General features: G+C 37.0%; 4 protein-coding genes across 11 annotated transcripts; 1 reads left to right on the top strand and 3 right to left on the bottom strand.

The window, feature by feature from the left end:
- The first annotated feature begins 317 nt into the window (after window positions 1-317).
- LOC113690949 (GBF-interacting protein 1) lies at window positions 318-9,375 on the top strand. 6 transcript variants are annotated; one of them, XM_027209089.2, is made up of 11 exons: window positions 318-516; window positions 705-881; window positions 3,082-3,125; window positions 3,786-3,891; window positions 4,560-4,689; window positions 4,810-5,051; window positions 5,130-5,465; window positions 6,053-6,359; window positions 6,712-6,973; window positions 7,254-7,727; window positions 8,555-9,375. In XM_027209089.2, exons 2-11 carry the CDS (start codon window positions 713-715, stop codon window positions 8,855-8,857), a joined length of 2,373 nt encoding a protein of 790 aa, XP_027064890.2. In that variant the 5' UTR covers window positions 318-516; window positions 705-712; the 3' UTR covers window positions 8,858-9,375. The 6 variants fall into 6 exon arrangements, with proteins under 6 accessions (XP_027064890.2, XP_027064888.2, XP_071905487.1 ...); XM_027209088.2 differs by having other exon boundaries at window positions 319-516; window positions 5,118-5,465; XM_027209087.2 differs by having other exon boundaries at window positions 4,810-5,465.
- Window positions 9,376-9,921: 546 nt separating this feature from the next.
- LOC113690129 (nucleotide-sugar uncharacterized transporter 2-like) lies at window positions 9,922-12,983 on the bottom strand. Of its 2 annotated transcripts, none has more exons than XM_027207954.2 (8): window positions 12,945-12,983; window positions 12,739-12,860; window positions 11,733-11,884; window positions 11,355-11,563; window positions 11,154-11,247; window positions 10,876-11,042; window positions 10,609-10,779; window positions 9,922-10,474 (listed from the first exon to the last, which is right to left on the bottom strand). In XM_027207954.2, exons 2-8 carry the CDS (start codon window positions 12,815-12,817, stop codon window positions 10,186-10,188), a joined length of 1,161 nt encoding a protein of 386 aa, XP_027063755.1. In that variant the 5' UTR covers window positions 12,818-12,860; window positions 12,945-12,983; the 3' UTR covers window positions 9,922-10,185. The 2 variants fall into 2 exon arrangements, with proteins under 2 accessions (XP_027063755.1, XP_027063756.1); XM_027207955.2 differs by having other exon boundaries at window positions 10,248-10,409.
- Window positions 12,984-13,632: 649 nt separating this feature from the next.
- On the bottom strand, window positions 13,633-17,052 carry LOC113688332 (uncharacterized). 2 transcript variants are annotated; one of them, XM_027206135.2, is made up of 6 exons: window positions 16,687-17,052; window positions 15,880-16,263; window positions 15,496-15,677; window positions 15,160-15,306; window positions 14,346-14,570; window positions 13,633-14,239 (listed from the first exon to the last, which is right to left on the bottom strand). In XM_027206135.2, exons 1-6 carry the CDS (start codon window positions 16,951-16,953, stop codon window positions 13,996-13,998), a joined length of 1,449 nt encoding a protein of 482 aa, XP_027061936.1. In that variant the 5' UTR covers window positions 16,954-17,052; the 3' UTR covers window positions 13,633-13,995. The 2 variants fall into 2 exon arrangements, with proteins under 2 accessions (XP_027061936.1, XP_071905486.1); XM_072049385.1 differs by having other exon boundaries at window positions 13,786-14,239; window positions 15,880-16,267; window positions 16,687-16,839.
- Window positions 17,053-17,881: 829 nt separating this feature from the next.
- Window positions 17,882-21,221, bottom strand: LOC113687703 (oligopeptide transporter 1-like). The gene is made up of 7 exons (XM_027205247.1): window positions 21,143-21,221; window positions 20,233-20,678; window positions 20,014-20,111; window positions 19,241-19,813; window positions 18,878-19,145; window positions 18,604-18,786; window positions 17,882-18,514 (listed from the first exon to the last, which is right to left on the bottom strand). Exons 1-7 carry the CDS (start codon window positions 21,219-21,221, stop codon window positions 17,882-17,884), a joined length of 2,280 nt encoding a protein of 759 aa, XP_027061048.1.
- Between the last annotated feature and the right edge of the window lie 4,033 nt (window positions 21,222-25,254).

Raw genomic sequence — 25,254 nt, 5'->3', positions numbered from 1 at the left:
TTGACGGTGGAGAGAGAGAGAGAGAGGTGGAGACGGCGGTGACCTGAAATCCATGTACTTTTTCACGTTTAAGAATTGCCAATGTGCAAATCAGTAACACAATCAATAATGTGGTAGCAAAAAAGTTGGAGGATGAATTTTGAGCAGCCACGTTGCCTATTCTCGGTCAGTCACGCTCACACCATGAGATGGCCTGAGAATAAATCAAAATTGTTACTCATGGCCTATTGTTTTAGGGGGAAATCATGGATGAGAGGGAAAGATGGGCCCCCCACTTTTCATCTTAAGCCCCAGGCCCGCCTTTACACGTAACCCCACATTTTCAATTTCCATTTTTATTTTCATTTCGTTTGCTCCAAACAAGCATACTTAAGCTGCTTATATTGAATTGTTTCTTCACCTCAGTTTTAAGTTCCCCCTCTTTCCCAGACACACACACACACACACACACACACCAATCCAACCCAAACTCAAAATCTTTCTTTCAAAATCTCTCTTCGAAGAAGTTTTATAAAGGTCTCTGTTTTAATTCTTCACAAACATTTGTTCGGAAATCTCCCATTCTCATTTCTTCCTCCCCCCCCCCCCTTCTGCATGCACAAATGTCTAAAAGTACTAACTAGTGTTTGATTAAAGAAAATTTAGGATTTTTTTGTGACTTTTATTTATTTTTTTGAAAATTTTTAACCTGTTTCTCTTCGTAGACGGAAGAATGAACAGCAACGCCAGCGATGTTCATAGGGTTGCGGCCGGAAATCTTGAGAAAACGATCCAAGACATCAAGGAGATCGCCGGCAAACACAGCGATGATGACATCTATGCAATGCTCAAAGAATGCAACATGGATCCCAATGAAACCGCTCAGAGGCTGCTTTATCTCGGTAAAACATTTCTGTCTTTTTCTATTTCTTTTGTTCTTCCTTTAGAACTAACTTTTGCTGTATATGGTTGTGTTTGAGTTGGCGCTTAATTATGTGTTTATTTTTTCTTGTGTTCGTTGTTGCGTTTCTATATGGAATTCTTGATTCTCTTGTGAGGTAAAAGTGTTGTGGTCGTGTAACATTATTGTTATCGAAATGCTGTTGATCTATGGACTTGTTTGGCTGATTTTTATTGTTGGGCATCTGGAAATTCGGGCTGAGGATAAAAGAGGGTGCAATCAAAAGATCCTTTTTCTCTTTCTTTTCTTTTAGTTCTTTCTTGTAAATTTTAAATTGATTGAATTGCTTCGGTTTGTGCATTTTTGAGTTTCTGAAATAGACGATACTCCGAAAAAATGTCTGCAGTCTTTTGCTTACAATTTACTTTCTCTGTTCTCTCTCTGGTTTTAGTAAATAGTCTAGTGGTGATTTCTCTAGGAATTCCTTTACTCAAACCATGCCTTTCTTTTCCCTTTTTTCTTTATTTTGTCCTTTCCATTTTCCATTTTGGTGATAAAATGTGATGTTTGATTCATATCAGTGGCACTCAGATTGCCAAGAAGAGGAAGTGGTAAAGTAGACCATGACATACTCATATGTGATTTTTTTTTCCTTTTGTTCTTTGCCGTGGCTTCTTTTTCTCTCATTTTTATATAATTGAAAATTTGTGAATTGCTCTGCATTCAGTGTATGTACTGGTATGCAATGTGAAGGGACAGGTAGGATACTAGTCAATGGGATTCTTTATTACTTGTTATCCTTTGCAGGAGAAATTAAGCCGAGTTGGTGCCAACCTTGGTTTTCATACTTATCTGTAACAATTTTATCTTTTCTTTTTCTTTTTTCTCTCCCATTTTACTGAACGGTTACGAGTCACTTAATAAAGATGACGAAAGACTTAGAAAAGCAATTTGTGAGGATTTTTTATCGCTTGTCCAATGTCATTTCTATGTTAAATAAGATAGGTTACGTGGCCTCTGCATTGGATGTATTCATGACAGAAGTGTATCTTGTTAAGAAAAGTGAGAAAGGAAATTGTATTACGCGAGCATCCACGTGAATGTGGGCCATGTAAATGCAAATTGAAAGGCGAGTAAACAAAAAATGTGTGACGTGGCCATTTGCATGTACATTGACCAGGTAAATGCAAAGTGAAGTTGAGTAAGGAAGAAGTATAATGTGGGCATTTACTTGTGTGCAGTCCTAGTTAACACAAAGTGAAATTGTGAGTCAAGGGAAACGTTTGAGCTGGGCATTTAGGCATATGTACTCCAAGTATAAGGTGAGTAGATGAGAATTTATAGCAAGGACAATTTACAAGAACATGGTCCAAGTAAATGCGAACCCTGCTCCCACGGTCATTGTTGGCTCTTTGCAAATTCTAATGATCCTGTTTATTGTTTATTTCCTTTTCTATTTGCAAAATACTCAATGCTATTATGACCTTCAATTATGCACAAGTACTACTCAAAGTTTGACTGCATTGGCAATAAATACATTTTGTGACTGTCCCTTTTGGTGCTAATTTTCTTTTACAAAATTTACAAGCTACTTATGAATTGTTAATGGCTATGCTTTTATGTATTTTTGTATGTGCATATACTAGAATGTCTCCATACTTTTACATGGTCGAGATAGGAAGATCAAAAAGTCAGTTTTGGCATGTTCTACTTTGCAATGACTGCTTGAACTACATTTTTGTGTTTGCACATAAAGTTCATGGGAAGTTGTGTTATATGGTGACTATACTGAGCAGCTTGAGATTGTTGGGGTCAGTCTCTGTCTCCATCTTACTTTTATAGTGATGCACCAAACACAGAATAAACTTCTTGTGTTCCTGGGTGTTGGTGACCTCATCTTCTCTACTTTGTTAGATTAGTCTTCGAAAGCTTTGTTTGTTTCTAATCTACTATCTTCTTCTTCTTTAAAAAAATCATCCCAACTTAGTCAAGGTGATTCTGCTAGCCCTTTTAGAATAACTCTTTTTTCTTCATTATCTGTTCTGATATGGTTTTACATGATTTAATACTTTTTTCTTCATTTTCTGTTCTGAATGTTTTATTACTTTTTTCGTTGTTTTCTGTTCTAATATTGGTTTTTATGTTTTATTATACATTTATTTTTTTAAAAAAGGGATGAGCTCTTCCACTTGTTTGTGCAGATACATTTCATGAGGTCAAAAAGAAGCGTGATAAGAGGAAATCTGTAAGTATTACTATCTCGCTGTTTTCTCCTTATGTTCATATGCAAGCATAGTTCGTTAAATTTTGTCCTGGACCAAATTTAGTTTTATAACATGGTAGAGCACTACAAGATGCACTGTTATCTAGTTTCTTGTTGGAATACCTGGTTGGACTTTTCTAGGTTTAAATAATGATCCATTGTGCTTTCATTTGTTGCTTATCTTATCATTTGTTATGTGTCTGAGATTATGCAATGCATCGCACTAAGCCACTGGTCAACGTGAAAGATTAAACTGTTACTGGATCTGTCGAAATTTCTTGCATGACCTAGTGAAGTCACTTTTGATCTCCCCTTTTATTCCAGATTTTGTGGGAATTTACAGAGAAGATAGGCATCAGATGTCCTTTTTTCAAACAGCTGCTTTTTTTAAAGTAATCAGGTGCATATGAACTGGAACCTGGTTGATGTTTAACTAGTTTAACCTGTATATCTTGTCTAAAGTTAAAATTAATCAGTTGGCCAATGGTTAAGAATAAAGTTTACAATTTGTCTGTGTATGTATCCATGGGCTACATTTACACTTACAAATTACAGTTCTGCTCTTTCCTTTCTGAATACTATGCAAGTTCATTAAATTTTAAAATACTAAAAGCTAGCATTATCTGTTCAATTTCCTTTCAGAATGTAAGCATCCAAGCCAATGAACGACCTAGATGGACATCTGGCATGCAGCGGCGAGGGGCTAGGGGTGGTCGTGGGAACGATTATTATACAAATATTCCTAATGGTATACTGTCAAGTTTGACCATTAATGGGGATTCTTTTGCATTAATATCTTTTGACTTGTATACGGATTATTTTGTATTAACGTCTTCTGATTTGTATGCTACCCGTCTCACTTAGTTGATTGTTTCTGATAATATTACATTGGGCTGCATTTTTTTTACATGGAAGTAATGTACTTAGTAGGAAGATAAGCATTTCCAGAAACCTGATATTATTATTTTTTGCATATGCAAATTCATTTATGCATTGTCTTTCTTGTACAAAGTCTTAAAGGATTGATTAATTATGTTTAAATGCTTCTTGTTGTAGTGAATGCTGTTAAGCTGTATATTTTGCCCTTCTGTACATTGTTGAGCCTGTGAATTGTATATGTAATTCTCATGAGCATGACTAAAGTTCTGACTGTATATCCCCACAGGGTGACCCGGATTGTTTTATGCTAAAAGACTTGCTCATAGATGGTGTCTTAGGATCCTGGATGTGACTAATTCTATGTTCTCTATTAGTGTGATAAGGATTGAGAAGACTCTCTTACTTCCCTTTTTTTCTCAGCCAACTCTTTGCAGTACACTGAGGGAATCTTTTGTTTTTGCCTGGATCACATAAATTCAGATTAGATGTTGGTCTTCTGCTACCATGTATTTACCATTTGGTGCCATCTTTTTTCAGATGCTGGATGCAGAAGACAAGTGAATGCCAGGCAGGAAAATAGTGGCCCTAGCCATGCAGAGAGAAGTGCCAAGCTTTTGCTGCCAGTTCAGCCTAGAACTGCAAGCAATGCAGCACCTCATAGTACTAAGTAAGCATTTGCATCATAAGTTCTTCCATTGCCTCTGCTAAAATGAGCTTCAGTGCTTTAGGAGTTTGAATTGAAGTCACCTATGCAAAAGCTTACTGGCATAACGATGATTGTTCACAGTTCTTCAGTTACCCCTGTTTATGGACCCAGAAGTGTATCTAATGGGGGCTCAAGCAATGAACATATTCCCCGAGCATCTGCAGTTAATATTATGGACCTCGGTCGGGGTACTTCTGTTGCTGATGTCAATAAATTGATAAAAAGGCCAGCTCTGCCAGCTCTTGCTGTGAAGCAGCTTTCAAATTTAAATCCTGGCCCCACTCCTACCTCTACACCGACTACTGCCTCCAATAGTTCATCAGGTGCAAGATTTGACGGAAGAAATTCGGAATCTAGATCCAGTCATTTACTAACTTCCATGAATTCAGCTCCTGTCTCAGGTGTCTATTCATCTGCTTCAGATCCAGTGCTACTACCATCTCTCAACCCCCGAAACCCAGGAGCAGTGGGCACCATAAAACGTGAGACAGGAAATCAGCGATGTGCTGTTGAGATTATTGGTTCTTCATCAGAAAGCAGGTTGACTGCCGGTCAAGATGTCAGAAACCGCAGTCAAGCTGGTACTGAAACCAACAACAGAGCATCCCAAGAAGTTGAGAAGAGTCAGTATCCTGAACCTTCAAGGACATCATCTTTGTTGAACCATGACAAGTCATCCACTGTGAATAACAAGCAGGATGGTTGGCCCACCCAACAAGTTAATGGTCCTTCAAAAGGTACATCTACAGTTTTTAAGTCCTAGGCTTCCTATTTTGTCTTAGAGATGATGTAGTTTTTTTTTTCCCAAAAAAATTCTGGAGAGATTTGTTATCACTTGAAGATGAGAATGCCTTACTTGCCTGCAATTACATCAATATCCTGTTATTTTAGGTCTCTTCATTCATGGGTTTCATTAGAAAAACAATAAAAATTTCTTTTGTTATGTTCCTTTTTTTTTGGGGGGGGGGGGGGGAGGGTGTTCCAAGGAGATGGATCTTGTATCGTTTGTGGATATTAATGTTTTGTTAGTCCTGCAACATGTAATCATTACAATTACAATGCTCCACCATCTTGTAGAAGCAAGAAAGAACAGTATTTGCTCTATGTTAGTGTATCCAATAAAGTTGTTCTTTTACCTTGCAAATAATGATAATGCATCATAATCTCTGAACAAAACTATGCCTTCTGATGTCAATCATCTGGGTTTTCCTTTCATTATGTGTCTCCTTAATTATACAAAGGGATAATAAGAAATATGTCTCTCATTTTCAATTTTTTTATTTTATTTTTTGGTGATCTTACTCTTCTCCTGATTTTGGCCCAGTGATGAAATCTCAGGGTGAAACTGTAGCACTTGGAGCCAATATGCAATCACTTCCTGAGCTGAATAGCTCTGTTCTGGAGCAAGCAACACCACAGCTTGAGATGAAGTTAGAGAAACTAAATATCTCCAACCGTCAACCAGTTATTTTTCCTGATCATATTCAAGTGCCTGAAGCTTTTCGGAATGGGCTGACATTTGGTAGTCTGGATGATGCTTCAGGATTGAGCAAAAATGGAATCAAGGACTCCAAGTGTGTGGAACGAACTGTACTGATGAACCATGATGCTGCTAGGGAACCACCTATTCGGTAAGGCAACATAATTTTCTTCTTTCAGCTTTTAGATCCTTTTTTTTTTCTGCTTCTTGTTAAGTTTAAAATTTATGCTGAGAGTGAAATAATGAGACACACTTTTTTTTTAATATAGCTAATATGCATTTTTTAAATCTTTAAGTATCTACAAGAAAAATGGTGACTTTTCAGCCTACTGAAGATAATTTACTTTTTTTTAGCAGTAGATTTTTTTCCCCTTTTTTCAACTTCACTATACCTTTTTCTTTTAGTTTTTTTGCTGATAGAGGAACTATGATTTGTTTTTGCTCATCTTTTTTTTTTTTTTTTTTTTTATCTCTCATTTATTTGGTATGACATTTGTATCCAGTCATCATGTTGCATCCTCGGCTGCCCTTGAGGATGACTGCCCTGGCCATTCACAAACTCATTCAAATGCACCTGAAAACTTATCACCTTTAGAAGTAGATGCCTCATCTGCTGCAGCTGTCAAGTCTGACCACTTGAAGCCAGAGATGCCACCGCTTACAGGAGGATCTCAGTACCCTCATCTGCAGACTGCCTCTGAGTATAGTTTTGGTTTTGTGCCACCAATGCTAGGGCCCCATGTTGTGCAGGTTGAAGCAACTGAGGTAGAGTTTTCTGTTTTCTGAAGGTTGAAAGAAATCATAACCGACTTAAAATATTGCTATAGATGGAAGTTGTTGAGTGCATGTGCTTTTTCATGTTGCACTGAACTATACATGTTATCAGTGTTTGTTGGGCTAGGAGCCTTCTACTTCATGACTTGCTATTCTCTCATATTAATTTCAACACAAAAGAGATTTTTAATGTTTTTGAAAGTTGTCATTCCTTTACTTATTTTGGTTTAGTAAATGATGATGACACTTGCATATACATGTCAACTTACAGGTAGGGAATTCTCCAGTTCCATCAACGTCAGGTTCATCTCAACCTGCAACTCAGCCTTTCGGAGTTGGACAGAATTCTGTTGCTATTTCACCGCAATTGATTCCTTTGCTCCGGCAGCCATATCCGTCTAACTATATTTATAACCCTTATTTCCCTCAGCTTTATTTGTCCCATAGCGCCCACCAATTTCTGGGCCACAGTGGGTTCGCCCAACAAGCTTCAACTGGCAACATATATATGCCACCACCAGCAGCGGCCACAGGGGTTAAATTCCCTGTTCCATCAATGTACAAGCCTGGAGCCATTGCTGGAAATATGGGCCAGTTTGGTATTCCATCCGGATATGGTTCGTACGGGTCTTCTGCTGTTGGTTATGGTCTTGGTGCAGCCATGACGCCTGGTAGTTCTGCTGGTAACGAAGATCTTGCTGCAGCTGAGCTGAAGGAAAAGAACATTTATTCAACGCTTAAGCAGGTTTTTGATATTGTTTAAGCACCTTAACCTCTTTCTTGTTTTACTGCATCATTGGAGGAGTAGTTTTACTTGGTCACTAGACCAGTAAACATATGTTATTTGGTCTTCTTTTCGAATTAGTTGGAGTTTATGTTACGATTATATTTTTCTCATTTGACTTGTAGACATGTATTATTTTGTTTTCTTTTCAAGCATGTAGTTGGAGTTTATTTAGTGATCTAGTATTCTCTCATTTAACATCCATGTCGCAATTTCTTATTGTCATGGTGTTGCAATGAAAAACTTTGATGCCAGCATTGCAGAAGATTCATGATTTGCTGTTATTTTAGAAATTTCAAGCCTCTTGTTTGTATGGTTTTGACAGGCCATATGAATTTTATTGGCGCTTATCAAGACTGTTTATGTGTAAAATCTTAGTTGTTCTGCGCTTGAAACATCTCCCCCTTCCACTTAGAATAGTTCAATTCTTGCTATTGGCCACAATGTTTTGGGTATAACACATAATGTGATGCTTAAGTTACGTAAATACTGAACCTAATGAAGCAAAGCAATCATACTTTGCATTCCTTTCCTTCCCTTCACAATCTCTTTAAAAATCATGTGAATCAAATTGACTTCCTCCGGATTTTGATTATCTGCAACTACCTCTCGGAACTCTTCAATTTACATAAATCTCTACTGTTTTCCTTTGTTTCAAAGGACTCGTGTGTATGCATGGAGTACCATTGCTGGAGTAGCAGAATGATGGTGCACAGCAGAACTTTCTCTCCATTAGATGTAGCTGTTTGATGAGACTAGAGCTAACAACTTCTAATCTGTATGTGCAGAGTGAGGAGCCACATGTCTGGACATCTGCTCCTGGACGAGATATGTCAACTTTGCAAGCAAATATTTTCTACAACTTTCCTCAGGGACAGCACCTTGCTTATTCCCCTGGTCAGGGCCCTTTATCTGGAGTGTATCATTTTGCTCAAACAACGGGGGCGCCAACAACTGTTCAGTCACTTGCCCAACAACCCCAGGCAGTTGCAGGATCAGTTGAATCTGTGGTTGATCCAACAGGCACATATCAACAACCTCACTCAATGATCAATTGGAACACCAAATTTCTGAACAGAGAGAATGTGTGAGGAACAAGGGTGCAAACATGCTATTTGGTGGTGCTATGCTTGTAGGCATGGCTGGAGTGCAATGGATTGGCCTGATCCTAGTGTAAATAGAAACATCTGCCATAAAGTTACAGGTCTGGAGGGGGAAGTATATAAGGACGATTTGCCTTGTTATACAAGAGTGTAGGGCTTTTTGTGACACTTTGCAGGTGTCAGCTTTACTTTTCTTTTGCCCTTTTGGTTTTTAGATGTACTTGCGGCCTCATCAAATTGATCTATGCAGTATACTGACAGCTTCTTCGAGAAATATATATATATATATATATATTTATATCCATTAGACATTTGCGGGTCAGAGGAATATGGTAGACTAGATTAGGACAGGTGGGATAGTTTGGTAATTCCATATCCCCTGTATTTCACCTGTACATGAAATTTTGATAGCTAATTGATATGATATACTGTATAATTTGCCGCTTAGATGAATGGCAACCATGTATTATGTATTATCTGATAATTTGACTTTATTATTTTTTCAATTTGTTTACGGAGCAAGTTTTTTTTTTTTTTTTTTTTTCTTCTGACACCAGTGTATTACTGGATGCAGATTGCAACAGAGAAGACAGTTTGGGAGCAAACAAACAAAAAGAAAAATTAAAATACATTGAAAGTTAGCTAACCAAACACCAATGGGTGGTTGTTAATTCGCACATAACCCCGAAAGAAAGTGTCGATTAATTGATTTATGCTCTCAAAGTGGGAACAAGGCAACTGATAAAATGCACGAGATATTTAGTATTTGAGCGGTCAAAGTTCTATTATAAAAATAGTAGCTTCTCATAATCATCCTAGTCACACTGGTACATGAATCGACTAGTGTATTGATTCCTTAAAAAAAAAAAAAAAAAAGGAATCGACTAGTGTATTGATTAATGTGGAAACGGAGAGAGAGCCAATAGGGTATATAAGTTCTATGAAAAATAGAGCCGCACAGATTTAAAGATCAGAAGGGGCGGCGCATATCTGCTGCAAGCAAAAGCAAGCACCTCTGTTTAAGAACCTAGTAATGCATATATTAGAAGTGATGCAAGTGCAATCAGGTTCGTCGTGTCTTCATCTGCGTAAAACTTTGATTACCTCTCTGTACATGGCTACATTGTCCAGTTTTTTAGCTCATAGCAATCGCACTCTTTTAAGTTGCATGGACTGCTTAGGAAAAAAAAAAAAAAGTTGCATGGACTGTGGATGGTAACATTGCCTCAGCAAAATGAACTGGATATCATACGGTAGTTTCACTGAATCTCTTTCGAGGGCAGAACCAAAAGCTATTCTGTTTAGATAATTCTCGTTCAGACAGAATTGGAGCCGGAGGTAGTGCCTGCATTTGCCTCATTCATGTCTTCCTCAACTGTTTTGGGTTTTTGAGAAGGAAGATTTTGCTTTTGAAGTAAACTACCCTCTTTCTCATGTGATTCCCTTAGATTAAGCAAGGTGTAGACTGACATTCCAGCAAGAGCAGCTACGGCACCACAAAGACTAAGTGGCCCTGGATCCGAACCGAATACTACGTACCCTGCTAAAAGAATGACACAAGTTTTGAATTGCCCTAAAACGACATGTGAGGTTGCAGAAGTCGCACTGCATGGTTAGGGCAAAAAGAAAAAATGGTTCAGAGTCCTATCCTTGAAAGCATAAATATTTTAGATCTGTGGACTCCTGCACGGACACATAAAATGACTAGTCTAAAGTCTTCTATTTAAAGAGTTTCGTACCCAAGTGCCAAAGCTCCAGAAAGTTGCAGGAGAAAGCCAAGCAAAGCCGATATAAGAATGGCAGTCGCGTTATGGACATTCCATTTGAAGGACAAAACTCCAGGCGGATCCAACCATGGCATAAGAGTTAGTAAGAAGAGCACTGTGACCGGGGTGGTCTTCCACATTAACCTACATGTGATTTTTGTCTCCTTAAAGTCCATTGGTGACTATTTTGATGTCTCATTTCTACAAACAAACAAACAAAAAAAAAAGGGACAAACTTACGCTAGAGCAGTCCAGTTGCCTTGCTGCTGGAGGTTAGACCAGAGGATCTTATTTATAGCACTTGGAACAATCCAAGCTATTGCAACAACAGCGCCAAACAAATTGAATTCCACGTCCGTTACAGTTGCAACTGCTACACCTACTGAGACAAGAACTAGAGCGAGAACCTGCATCAATATGTGAACTCAATATTAGTGGTGGTTTCCAAATTTCAGAGACACAATTGACATAATAGACATAAAAAGTTTCTGTTGAAGCAAGACTAATTTTTAGATCACCTTCTTAAAAGATATTGCTTTTCTGAAAAGAATGAACTCCGCTATCACAATAGTTGGAGTGACGGCAATTTTAGCCATCTGATAAAATCCAACACTGTGCATGAGCTGAACTTAATCAGGGAACAAGACATTGTTGTCGCTTGCAAGTGGCGACAAGTAAGAATAGAACTGTAAGTAGGAGAAAGAGACTCAGATAAGAACCTGTTATGCTTTAGGCTAATATTGGCAAGGCCAGAAGCAAAAGCCATGACTGCACCCAAAGAGAAAAGTGAAGAGAATGGAGTAGATCGAGAAGGAGGAGAAACCGGAAGCAAGGAAAGTGCCTTGAAAATGGCTAGTAAAATCCAGGCAGTAGAGTAGTGAATCAAAGTAAGGAATATTGGGTAGTTAAATCCAACTCTGCCCATAACCTGTGACCAGACGATCAAGACCAAATAATCAGCCTAATATAGCACATTGATACAATACAAAAAACTTGCATATTTGTAACGTCTCAATCTCGTTTCAATGTTCTTCTCTAAGTTGCTACAATTGCAAACAAAAAAATACTACGAGAGGGAAAGAGAAGGAAAAACAGACTAATTTGTTCCCCAGAATTATCGACACAGCAACCGTAAAGTTGAAGGTCATTGCTGCACTAGGTCCACAGTATCGTTCCTGTTGACGTTTGGCGCCCTCTGAAGTCCGAAACTCGTTGTAGAGGGAACTTCTGAGTTCTTCCAATGCACGGCCTGGTATCAAGAGAAAGACAAAACTGATGGATGTCAAGAATAAAGATAATCAAGTTACTACAACTCGCTTTAAGTGGATTTTAATTCTCAACTCTTGGACTCGAGATCCAGGTCTTAGTCTTAATCAGTTTCATGAGACTGAAGCTGTGAATGTGATGATATCAAGATGAAGTTTCAGAAAAGAGCAAGGCAAAGTAGCAATTTGTGAAGTGCCACACTTAACATTGATACAAGAAATACAAACAGAAATCTAAGGTGCGAACTTTAGTTTCTATAAGATAACTATGTTGATTAGCATTGAGAGCAGTAGAAGCCATTCTAGAGTGCTTGTATTTTCATGTAAAAGAAAAAAGACGCTTTATACATAGAACATGCTTGGAACAATCCTGCTAAGAAATGAGAATCAACAATACATTTGCAGTATGTCTAACTCAATACTAGAACATGAATTCTCTCCGTCTTTGCCAAGTAATTGCAACTAAAATTGATCAACATTTTTTTCCCACTTAATTTCTACAATGTATTTTGTTATGCAAGTGGAAAAAAAAAAAAAAAAAAACATGCACCCAGAATTCTTGATCGTTGATCGTTGATGCATTTTATAATTTTAAAAGGATTCAAAACCACTCAACTAGAACAGATAAAAAAATAGTGTTATTCTTGATCTGATGTAACTAGGAGAAATAAAGCTAAAAACATGCAGCCAGAATTCTCGTAGAAGCCAATGGGTGAAAATGGTTTCCGGTTGTCGAATGCGCAGAATCTATTAGTATATCGAAGCATTATAATCCAAACGCGTGCTTAAGCTTTTCTCAGAAAACAGCAAATGAAAATTTATTGGAAATAGGAGAAACCTGCTTCGCCTGCATCACTATCCTTTCGTTTGATAAATCTTTTGACGTCATTTCCCGGCGAAGAACCGAAGAAGTCCATATGCACCCGCCAAAATGCATGTGTAAACCTTGAAGCAATATGCCTGTCAAGTAGTATACATATCATTCAACGATAAAGGAATCATAAGAGTATTAGTAATAAATTTGCACGAAAGACAAATTCATACTGTCTGGTGAGATCGTGAATAATGAGATAGATGGTCGAGAACAGAAGTGTTTTGAAGTTGAAAATTTGTTTCAGATTTTTATGAAATGGGTAAATTAGGCCTTTGACTGATGCATTGATTTGTGTTTGCAGATTTTATGATCCAATGGTGAATTTGGATGACCACCAACCACAAACGAGAATCCAATGGTGTCACTACTATTTGATGATTATTACATTACGAGAATAATAAAATTAATGAAAGTACAGCAACTATATATATACATATGGTTATTATCACTGTTAGAGGAACATTCAATCATAACATGCCCTACCCATGATGATGTTCAAGAAGCTGTCAAAACTTCTCAGTGAAAGTACCTAGAATTTCGCGGATCTCACCCTTTTATTTAGTTCAAATTAACAGAGCATCTGATCATTTTCACATCTCCAACCACTTAAACTTGGGATCTTTCATTTAAAATTTATTTTGCCCCGATTTCAATGTTTTCATAGATTTGTAAAAATAAATCCTGCCGCTTACATGATTTTTGCTTGAGAGATGATTGAGAACAAACATACATTTTACTCGTCCTTTTTCTTTCCTTCTTTCTTCTTTGTTTTTTTATTTTTTCGGCAATAATAAGCAGATGGGAAGTTGAATGGAGGACAGATATCGGCACTCGCCGCCGCAAAAGCTACACTATCACTGACTGAAATTACCAGTTTTGCCATTGTGTCATTTGAGAGATAATTTGGTTCATCTTTTTCTTTCAGAGATAATTTGGTTCTTATTTACAGTGACCAATTGGTATTGATATACAAAACACATGATAGAAACGAAAAGAAAATAAACCAAAACAGAAGCCCCATGAAGCTCATCTCTTCTGTGAATAAGAAAATTTCATCTGCCTAAATCTAAGTACCAATCCTCCATACTTGAATGAAGCACCAATATCAAACCATGCATTTATGATGCCCCGCCTATTAAGGCGCCCTTGGGCAGAAGTAGAAATTTGCTCCCACGACTGCACAGAGTTCAAATGCTACAATGAAACCACTGATATCTGTGCTCAACTATTTTGAAGGTTCATCTCAAGCATATCATTTTCCTTCCTGATAGCATCAAGATCAGCTCGTAGCTTGTCAATATTCAGGCTTCTGGAAGCCATGCTTGTGAGCTTTGCTTCATATTCTGCCAATTCCCTGCGAGTTCGATCAGTCGACAAAACTTTTTCAGCTGTCTGTTCAAAGCAATCGTGGATTCTTGTCAGCAATCTATAAGCTTGCCGGGCTACTGTATCTTTTCTTGCTTCCCTGACAGAATGATGTCTTTCATTGAGCATAAATGAAATTTAAGAAAAAATTACTCGCACAATTCTGGACTAAAGGCACAAACTCAACTCCCTATATTATGTCCTACCTGAATATAGTTTCATCCACCACTGCATAAGTTCGATTAAGGCGTTCTTGGATAGAATTGCTCTCCAACTGTAGCTCCCTAGTGTCTCTTAAGATTCGCTCGATGTCAACCTCTTGCTTGCAGCTATTCTTTGTGATCTCCTTAATCCGTAAGACAAAAGATCCTCGTGATGCTACCTTGGGTTGTTTTTCTAGTTCCATGGAAAGTACAGAAAGTTCGTCCTCCCTTAACCACCAATTAAAAAAAGAAAAGGTATCTTGATGAGACGGGTGATTCATGGTGCAATCAGTAAATAGAAAGAGCCATCTACTCAACATCTTTATTTGCAGCTCTATGCTATCAATCTATAAGAATTAATTCCATCATCTGAACCCAAGATATCGTTGGTGACAAAACCTAACTTTAGGAATCCATCATGTTTAATGCACAGGTTTGATATTGATCTAGTTCAGGCGAAAATTGTTAGATATCAAACAATCATACTAAAACAAGAAGCTAAGATCAGCTGGCTTTGTCCTTGTTGATTTCCCAATGACTTGGTTAGGAATAGCTCATCATCTTGTCATTAGCCTAAGCCTAGATGTTTGAAACTGAATTAGCACCAAGTAACAAAAAGATCATGCTGACAAGAAAAAGCAAATGCCTGCAGCTGAGTTAGGAGTAAACATATAAACTTAAATTTGAGTGCAGAAGTGGAGGGTAGATTTTTCCCCTCAGAGACGGCATCTCGGAATTTGGCATAAAACAGCAACGAGATTTCACTCAGATGTGTCTCCTAATTAACAGGCAATGCACTTGAGCATCAGAGAGTTACCTGCTTTTCATTTCTGCTGAAATGGACACAATTTCTCTCCCGATCTCTTTCTTTTTTTGAAGCTTTTCATGGGCATCTGGTTTTGTCAAACAGACAGCCTCCACAAGATTAGTCCTTGTCTCTTCTATAGAACTTCTCAGGGCACCCCTGAAGTAATACAGACTTTCTACATCAATAATCAGTTTCATCTGTGTGCCAGTACTTAAGGGAGCACACATATTCAATTTATAGCATTAATATTGACCACTATTACTGCAAAGTCATCCATGAACACATGAAGACGAAACATATGAAACAATAATTTTGATGATGTTTAAAAAGCAAAGAGTATCCCACCACTGAAACTCAAGTTTCACAAGCTTGTCCTTTCTTGCCTCTATTTGGTCTATGAGCTGTTGGACACAAAATTGAACTGGAATCTGGCATTGTAATGCTTCTGCAGCCTTCAGCAACTCACGCTCATCTTGCATCTGTTGTAATTTTGAAGTCTTGGCAATCCAATCCAAGAGCATTCTTTTCTGAAAAAGTATGCATTTAATCTTAGACACGATGAGAAAAATAGCAAGATAAATGCAAAAAGAACCATCTTTCCCGTGATAAGCTCAGTCAGAAAACTTCATTCCCAATTTTGGAACCTTATCATTGAGATTATACCTCTAATACAGTTATAATACCAGCTATAAGCAAATGGAAAATCAACCAGTATAAAGACAAGTTCACCTCAGTTGAAAGCTCCTCAAGAGAATTCACCCCAGGCTTCTCAAAATGTTCATGGAACCCAAGAGCAATAGTTTGCTCATCTCCACAGGCATTTGATTCTGCAACATGAATCTTATGCACTGAAGATTCTCCGGCTCCCCTAGTCATCCATCCTTCTTCATTTGAGGCTCTTGTGTCAGCTCTCCATTTTCCAACTGCACCATCCTCATCGGTTACCGAATTTCCACAGACTAAATTAGATTCGTTGGACTCTCCACGCAACGTATCTCCAGAATTGAAATTTCCGGACTCATTACTAGCTTTTTGCACATCAGAAGATTCAGCTAGCCTGCCCACTAAGAACCTCACCAACTTATACAAATCCTCTACAGAAGGATAAAGAAACTGCCTAACAAAACACACACATCATATGTCAGACAATCATGCCACATGATATCAATATTTAGCCAAAATACTGAGAGAAGTCTCAATTGAGAGTAAACACAAGTGTCTGTTTGATTTTTATGCGCGTAGTTATTTCCCAAAAGAAGTAAATAAGGAATAAAGACTCTTCCTTTATGGACCCAGAGAAAGAAAAAAAGAAAAAGAAAAGTAATCCTTAGTTTCCATTTTGTACCACCATTCCATTCTCAAAGTTGTAAACAGCACTTTCTGCAATTTTTCACTTGCAATAAAAAAAAAAGGGAAAATGAGAAAAAAAAAAAAAAAAAGAAAGAGGGAAAAGAAACAGCTTCAATAATCGAAAATTCTTCTAAACACCAACCCAAAAAAAAATCCATAAAATTGGAGAAGCAAAAACTAAGGTACCTCGTGGAAGTTAATATCATCGATAAAACCTAGGTTTTTGAATGCAGAGGCGAGGTCGGAGCAGATATTGAAGCGGTCGGCCATGGAGTCCTCCGGCAAACATGTAGGAAACGACAGGGTTTTATCAATGAGGCAGAGCGATCGAGAGCAGATGAAGAAAAGCGTTGCTGGCGTGAGGTCTTCAATCGCCGATACTCCGGGTGGAATCGGAACCCCCGAGCTACGCAGCGAGTTAAGAAGAATCCCTTGCGAATCATCATCCTCCATTGTTTTACTTCTGCAGCTGCTGAGAACGCGAGGGAGATGCCCTTGGTTCCGGAAGTATTCAATGTATGAGCGTTTTGGGAAGAGAGTTAAATTAAATTTCATTTTTGACCCTATATAAAATTTATTACTATTAAATAGTAAACGAATTATACACTCATTGTGTGTGGATTAGTGAATCTTAATGAACTGAAACGCAACATTAATAAATTTTTTGTTTTGTGTCACAGCAATGTAACTATTTCTGGACTAATATCACAGTAGTAACAACAAAATTTTATATCCAAATTCAAATTAACTATCACGCATTCAACAGTAATAACATATATATTACTAATTTATTAAATATATAAAAAATTAATATAAACTATATATCCTTCTATTATATTTGTAGAAAAATGCACCTTAGTTATGAAATCTTTAACTCGTATGAAATTGGAGTTGCTTAAAATTTATTCCCCCTAACATGTATCTTGATTCTCAATTTTTGCCTCAATCTTTTTTTTTTCCGGTCACTTACCACCTCAGATGACCAAACTGCCCTCTATTATATTCATTTTTTTTCTTTTTTGTTAAAAGTCTCATTCCTAAGCAAATAAAAAAATTTCTCTATGCGTTAGTTTCCTGTTTTAAAATTTTTATTCACTCAAATTTTAGTGGAATTTATGTTCTATTATTTTTTGCATATACGTTTTTTTTGTATTAATTTGTGTCTCTTTTGTTTGACATCATTCATAGATATTTTTTTGAGTTCCTCATCAAATTGGAGTCATTGGGTTTCACCAGAAATGGTAATTGTTGATCAGAACATTAAAAAAAAAAAACACAAATTTATGTACATTCTAATTCTTGATAAGTAGCTTTGGCCTAGAAAATTATACTACCGCCTATCCTCACTGTTTCTTCCTTGAATTGTACAGTCTGACCATAATCACTGATACCTCAAAAAAACAGGACAACCTTCAACTTTCACACCAGGTTCGGTTGGACATGTAGCCAAGGGACAATAGTCGTCGGTTTGAAGACCCCACCATTGTGGACCTGCAATCCCGTTGGCCTGAAGAGTGAAGTAAAGGAGTATTGCCATGAATGCAACCCCAGCATTGAGCGCAGCTGCCATGATGTAAGCGTACTTAGCCCACCATCCCTTGAACCTTCTGTAGATGTAGAAGTTGAAGAAGATTCCCACCGCTCCCCATGAAATATAATTTATAGATCTTGCAGGTGGCATGCTGGATGTTGCTCCCAGAATAAGTGGCAGGTTGATAAGCTTGATCCATTCCTTCTCTGGATATTTTCGCGAAAGAAGCCAGACGGGGACAGGAGCCAATAGACCAACGAGAAAGAACCAGTTTACCTCCGGGTATACGCCCTCCTTGGTAAACATTTTCTTTGGGCCGATCACTCCCCATATGATTGAAGCATTGTAGAATACTTCGTCACCAGGACAAGTCCAGGGACTTCCTTCTGGCAGTAGAGAGGTGTTGCAGATGTTTTCGATCGATGTGAGCAGCCACCAAGCTGTGCCAAACTGGACTGATGCAGAGACTAGGGTTCCAATTAACTGATCACAAATAAAGATACAGGAAACTCAAATCATTTTAAACGTTTCAATAACTTCTGGGGATTTGTTTCGAAGAATGAATGATTTACCTGGACAAGAAACATGGATCTGGGAGGGACCTTCATGTAGTGACCTACTTTAAAATCACTAAGGAAGGTGAGGGCTTGAGTCATGCTAACATAGCCGTATGTCTTGAAAGTCACGTTTGCAAGGGGTCTTCCCGGATATAGATACCCAATGACCATCTCGGTGACAACATTTAGACCCACTTGCTGCACATGAAACAAGCAGAGAAATAAGCAGACATTCTCCCATATTCAAGCATCTCATCTACTATGAAAACAAATAGCTCTTCATTTCTACCTGGTTTGTAGTGGCTTGAATAATCCCAATTGGCAAGGTAAAAAACCAGGCTATGCCACATGCTAATATGAGTCCCCACCAGGGAAGTTGAAGTTGCTTGCCAAAACCTTCGCAAGTAAGAAGGGAAAGTCCAAATACTACAATCAAGATAGCGTGAAACCACCAGTTAGGAACTGCTTTGTAGTTCTTCTTCATAAGTCTGGTGTGCACATCCCCCAGTTTTCCTTTCAATGTTGTTGCTGTCTTGGTCGTTAATTCCCTTATTGTCCTGAAGCCATTTTTACCAATATATACTCGAGTAAGGTGGATAAATTGATACTGACCATAATAAAAATCAGGGAAAGGTTAAGAACGTTAACATACCCTGAATAGAATAGTGCAACATGTGACACTGTAGCTGTTAATGTTGCGAAGCTAATCCCGTAACTAAGGGCAAAAAATACACTCATGTAAAGTTTGCTGTAGCTGTTGTACCCAGCTAAATCAAAGGTGAATGTTTCATCATTCAGAATGCGGGAAATATTGTACTTGTGGCCAGTCGCATCAAAGGTCTTCGAGGAGTAGAAAGGGAATTTCTTGGCATCATAAATATTAGACCAATATGCTGCTGGAATAACCACATAGACAAACAAGAAAAAACCGACTAACGTATTGACAATGGCAAAGAGTGGAGTAGAGATGGGAGTCTTCAAGAAACTGACAACGGTATTCCAGTCCAACGCGAATGAGCCGATTCCCATGCCATGCAAACCTGAACCTAATTGTTGGGCAAGTACACTGTTTTTCCAGATGAAACAGGCGACAGAAATGCAAGATATGGCGGGGAAGAAATAGCCCGGCACGAGGTAATAAGCGAAACTGGTTGTGAACAGCAACAAGAAGAATTGGAGCCTGGTAAGTCCTCCCCTAGATCTCTTCTCCTTCTCATGTAAAGTTCTGCAATACAATCAACCAGAGCAAAAGCATTGTTTTACATATCACAGAGTAGTTTCTGATGGAAAAAATTGGAAGAGAGAGAGAGAGATAAACTATTCTATCACAGTTTAACTAACTACCATTGATGAGAAGAAAATAACAATTCGTCTCATTACTAAAAGGGGAAAATAATTCATTGATTTTTATTATTTTTTGGGTACCTGAACAACGAGACTTGAACTAGATTTTCAGGCCACCACATGTACGGAGAGTCAACTAGGACATTTCTATGCATTCCGGCCCAACCATATCCAAGCAACTATTTAGCAGAAACAGAGAATTAATAGTAAAAGATTCAATTAAAGTCCATCCAAAGTTAGTTCCTCCTAATAAATTTAAATGATAATCTTGAAACAAGATGCATCACAATCGTGTCTTACCATAGTAGTTTGCGAGAGCAAAAACGCTGCCAAAGGATTCAGCTTCCTGCGGTAGAAGGCTTTGACGATGTCGATAATGCTTATAGCATATACACCATTGGCACCACAAGCAGCGAAAATGGTGATCAAAACATGTTCTTTAAGATTGAAAGGTCCCGGGTTTAATGAGAAGGACCATTTTGTGAATGGCAAACCGATGCTTTTGTCTGGAAAGGTGGCTGCCATAAATTTCCCAAGTGGGAGCGTTACAATTTGTGCGGCCACAGCGCCAATCCAAAGACTGTTTTGGCGATAGGAGAAAAATGTGTTGACAAAAGCTAGAAGTGCGCATGAGAGGATTCCCAGAATCCACATACGAAGGGTTAAAACTGGCAAATTTGGGTTATCGGTGGCCGGAACCGTCAGCCTCACTTCTTCGATGGGTGAATCGTTCTCTTCTTCCCCATCTACGTCAACAATATGGACGTCAAAAATTGGAAACCAGTTTGTTAAATAAATACAACTGAAAAAATACTGGATATGTTCTAAGGTACAAACTGTCAGAATCCAAAAATTACTACCAGTTAACCACGAACATATACGAGTACCACACACACGAAATATGAAGAAGCTTTTGTCTCCACTAAATTATAGAGAAAAAAAAAAGTTTTTTTTCCCTTGCTGCAGGCAAAGTTACTAAATTCTTAGATTAAAGCGTATGAATAAATTTATTTTTTTTTGGGGCGGGGTGAATCCTTGAGTTCATCTACATAATGGGCTTGCTGTACACTAGATAATGGCAGACTGGGCAGAAAAATTTCGGAATGAAAAGACACATGCACACGTAGAACTGATATGATAGGCACAGAAGGATGAATAATTTAGAGGATGCAGAAGGGATGGAGGCATTGATGAATGATGATATGATCACCAGTTATTTCAAGAGTTGAGTGGTGCTTCGTTTCCTGCTGTGGCTGAGATAGAGGGACTGCATTAACATGCTCGGCCATTACTTCCTTGTTCAACCCGACCCTGCTGCTTTGGGGTTAGGGTTAAATTAAGCGTAAATAAGTTGAAGAAAATGTACACTTTCCAAGGCTATAATACCATATTTATAGCTGCCGGTTCAGTTTCTTTGGATGCAGTTTCCTTGATGAATTCCTGTTGTCATTAAATTATATATTTGCTAAATTCCCCGATTTCTTCTTACCACAAAATCAGTTGGTTTGAACTTTGAAGTGGGCAGTAGGCTAATTAAGTTACACTGAATTTGGTTGAATTTACGTGGTATGTTCAGTTATAGCATGTTTCTTGTCGTGAATTCGATCCCATTTATGTCGGAAGCTCTCTCCTTGTAGTTGTAGGAGTCACCAACTTGGCCATTAAGTTCGGAGATTCCGATCACTACTTTGGTTATATATTGGATTCTCACAGTCAACTAATCTCGAGTTGTGTTCTTGAACCCAGTTTTTTCCTTTTATCGGGAAAGAAAAAAGCTAATTATTTAAACAAATTAGTGTTTCGTTAATTTGGTTCATTAATATTAGGGTCTGTTTGATAACATAAAAAAGTGTTGAATTTGAACTTTTTCAGACATTTAGATGTTTTGAATGTTTGATAAATGAAAATTCATTTGCTGAACTTGTTAAGTAGTGCTGAACTTTTGTATATTTTTTTCAACATAAGAATCCTAACTGAATACTTAATTCTGATAAGAATCAATAGAATTACTTCAACTACCTTATCTTATCTACCAAATCTACCATTATTTATTAATTATGTTCAAAATTCATATATAATTAAACAATCTAATATTTGTTATAAAACTAATCAAATAAACTACTATAATATCAAGTGAAATATTGGAGAAAGAAGTAGAGAAAGAACTAGAGAAATGGAGAGTGATATTCTTATATTCCAATAAGATATACCAAAGTCCTCACAAAGGGTGTCAATGTACCTCTATATATAGGTACTACAAGATTAAAGGTACATCAATTCTATTAAACACCCACTACTACAAGAATATGAAGAAACCTATGAAACGGTTTCTCCACTACATGAATAGATTTATGGATTGTAACTTCTATACATAATGTATCCATAAATCAAGAATTAATTCTCTTGGGAATACAAAGGGACATCCATACTTTTAATTGTTTCATAAAACTCCCCCTTGGATGTCCATTACACAAAGAATATGCCTCGTTAAAACCTTACCAGGGAAAAACCCATCGGGACAAAAACCCTAGTGAAGGAAAAAGAGTACACTATTCTTGTGTATTAATTTCTCCCCCTGATGCAAACATCATTTGAGATCTTTTAATTGTCGCATTCAAATATTCTTCAATTTCACTGAGATATGGTACTTCAGAACCAAGTGTCTCTTCATCTTCCTATCGCGGTCTAAAAGGATCCTTATTAGGATCTAATGATCTGACAACTGTTGGAGTACTTAATGTATATGTGCCTTATCCATATAAAATCGCTTTAATACCTTCCGGGTATATGCAGTTTAGTGGACAAAAATTTCATTTTTTAAATGCTCAATTTGTAAATCAAGGTAGAATTTTGTTTTTCCAAAATCTTTGATCTCAAATTCTTTTTTCAAATATTCAACACTATTTTGAATCTCTTCAGGAGTTCCAATTAAATTTAGATCATCCACATATACCGCAATTATCACAAAATTTGATCCATTTTTCTTGATAAAAACACATGGACATATTGGATCATTGGTATAACCTTCTTTTGTCAGACATTCATTGAGACGGTTATACCACATACGTCCAGATTGTTTGAGCCCATACAGAGACCTTTGTAATTTAATAAAATAAATATTTTTAGGATTTGATTTGCATGCTTCAGGCATGTTGAATCTTTCGGGAATTCTTATATAAATATCATTTTCAAGATTCCCATATAAATATGCAGTAACGACGTCCATTAGACGCATATCTAATTTTTCATGTACTGCAAAACTCACAATATATCTAAATGTGATAGCATCCACTACTGGTGAATATGTTTCATCATAATCAAATCCAGACCTTTGTGAAAATCCTTGGGCTACAAGTCTTACTTTATACTTCACAATTTCATTTTTCTCATTTCTTTTTCTCACAAATACCCATTTATCTTCTACGGGCTTTACACCTTCAAGTGTTTGGACTACAGGTCCAAAAACTTTTCTTTTAACTAATAAATCCAATTCAGATTAGATCGCATCTTTCCACTTTCCCAATCATTTCTATACCGACATTCATCAACCGATCTAGATTCAAGATCTTCATTAACTTCTATAATATCAAGTGCTACATTTCATTAGACTCCAATTAAATTTTTTATGATTTCATTCTCTTCAGGAGTTAGCTCTTCAGGAGCAACCTCTTCAAGAGGTTGAATTTTGTCATGACATTTATTTAATCTCCGAAGTTATTCGAAATCAATTTATACCTTATTTAGGTAGGCCGGCCTTAAATTTATTTTGTAGCACTTGTGCATGTCCTTCAGGGACATCAATTTTAATCGGAGTATTTCCTGCAGGAATAGTTGATTTAATGACTCTTCTGGAGTCGATAAATATAACTTTCTACAAATGAAGAATTTCTTGAACTTTTAGTTCACATTATTTTGTATGAGGATCGAGGAAATTCAATTTTTCAGATGATTTCCTTTCGGTTGATTTCTTCCTCCCCCTAATGTCGGGAATCGTAACTCATCAGAATAAATAAATCATTTAATAGATCACCCATCAAATATTTTACGATATTTAATCGTAAAAAGTGATTCATACCCGACATAAATTCTAAATTTTTTTTTGGAGCCATATATAATATAAAGGGGGTATGTATAAATATTTGTCGGCTCTCAAATATTTTCACTTTCGTCAAATCATATATCTATTGGGATCAGTAAACTACTGGTTTACTGCAGGTGATGATTATAAATCAAATGAGAATGAAAACAACTATATCGATAACCATTTCTCTCTCGAATGGTTATTATGATATAATTAACCTTTATCTCATTTGATTTCTAAACATGATCTCGATTATTGTCTCATTTAGTGTCTCAATTTGATATCCATTTCAACGGATATTCAAATTCAATAAATTTTTCGAGACATGGTAAAAAGTAGTACTTTATTCATGATAAACTTTTCTCCTACAGGGAGAAATATAGTAGTGGCTCTTCTGGAGCTTTCAATCACTTGAGCACTACCACTGATTGTGTATGTTTCTCTTATTAGAATATAGTGTATATCGTAGCACTTATCAACGAGACACATATCATTGTCACCATAATCCTTTGATCCCAAATATTTAACATTCATTTCTTCTCCAGGAAGAAAAGTTAATTACTATCATAAATTAAATCAAGCATCATACACCTTCAGGGTGTTTAAAGAAATTGGTCATGTGAAGATGATATTATAATTTTGATTCGTCAAATGTACTTCGGGACATTTATCTTCAGAATTCTTATTTTCTTGTCCTTATCATTATTATCCCACTTCAAGTGGTAGCTTTTTCTCTTGTCATGATAAAATATATATTTACCAAAATCATAGTCATGGCAGCAACCATAACTAATAAATTGAAATTTAGTCACATTCACTTCTGGCAATGGACTAGAACTAGCATACAATAAGTACAGAATACTTCTCAAATTTTCTCTCAATATTGTCACTACAGGAGCATATTCGAGAAATCAATTGTGGAGAATATCATTTTCAATATATCTTATGAGTAAAATTCTCTCGACACAATTTCAACTGAGAAGTAATTCTGAAGATTGCATAATTATGTTCTTGTAGCCACAGGTAAATTTATCATACCAGGCTTTTGAAATAATGACCATCTTCTAGTGGCCAAATATTTTCGTTAAACAACGACCATCTTCAGGTGGTCGAATCTTTTTCTTTAAATATTTCAAAGGACAAGTAGATCCTCAAATATAATTGATTTTCTATAATAGCATCTCCAAAACTCAATGTATCAGAATATAAGTATTTATAACAAATAATTATAAAGATAAATA

Source organism: Coffea arabica, chromosome 5e (assembly GCF_036785885.1).
Source record: "Coffea arabica cultivar ET-39 chromosome 5e, Coffea Arabica ET-39 HiFi, whole genome shotgun sequence".
Lineage (NCBI taxonomy): Eukaryota > Viridiplantae > Streptophyta > Magnoliopsida > Gentianales > Rubiaceae > Coffea > Coffea arabica.
Note: the sequence above shows the minus strand (reverse complement) of the source record. Positions and strands in the feature narration are given on the sequence as shown.

Excerpts from the sequence above, each read along its gene's own strand:
- LOC113688332 (XM_027206135.2), bottom strand. The coding sequence starts at position 16,953 with ATGGAGGATGATGATTCGCAAGGGATTCTTCTTAACTCGCTGCGTAGC. Across the intron at positions 15,678-15,879 it reads TTGAGGAGCTTTCAACTGAG|AAAAGAATGCTCTTGGATTG; the intron begins GTGAACTTGTCT and ends ATACTTTTTCAG. Across the intron at positions 15,307-15,495 it reads GTGAAACTTGAGTTTCAGTG|GGGTGCCCTGAGAAGTTCTA; the intron begins GTGGGATACTCT and ends GTATTACTTCAG.
- LOC113690949 (XM_027209087.2), top strand. The coding sequence starts at position 713 with ATGAACAGCAACGCCAGCGATGTTCATAGGGTTGCGGCCGGAAATCTT. Across the intron at positions 3,126-3,785 it reads AGCGTGATAAGAGGAAATCT|AATGTAAGCATCCAAGCCAA; the intron begins GTAAGTATTACT and ends ATTTCCTTTCAG. Across the intron at positions 5,466-6,052 it reads AGTTAATGGTCCTTCAAAAG|TGATGAAATCTCAGGGTGAA; the intron begins GTACATCTACAG and ends ATTTTGGCCCAG.
- LOC113690129 (XM_027207954.2), bottom strand. The coding sequence starts at position 12,817 with ATGGACTTCTTCGGTTCTTCGCCGGGAAATGACGTCAAAAGATTTATC. Across the intron at positions 11,248-11,354 it reads ATTAGCCTAAAGCATAACAG|TGTTGGATTTTATCAGATGG; the intron begins GTTCTTATCTGA and ends GCTCATGCACAG. Across the intron at positions 11,043-11,153 it reads AAGCAATATCTTTTAAGAAG|GTTCTCGCTCTAGTTCTTGT; the intron begins GTGATCTAAAAA and ends ATATTGATGCAG.
- LOC113687703 (XM_027205247.1), bottom strand. The coding sequence starts at position 21,221 with ATGGCCGAGCATGTTAATGCAGTCCCTCTATCTCAGCCACAGCAGGAA. Across the intron at positions 20,112-20,232 it reads TGCTCTCGCAAACTACTATG|TTGCTTGGATATGGTTGGGC; the intron begins GTAAGACACGAT and ends TCTGCTAAATAG. Across the intron at positions 19,146-19,240 it reads GTTGCACTATTCTATTCAGG|GACAATAAGGGAATTAACGA; the intron begins GTATGTTAACGT and ends AAATGGCTTCAG.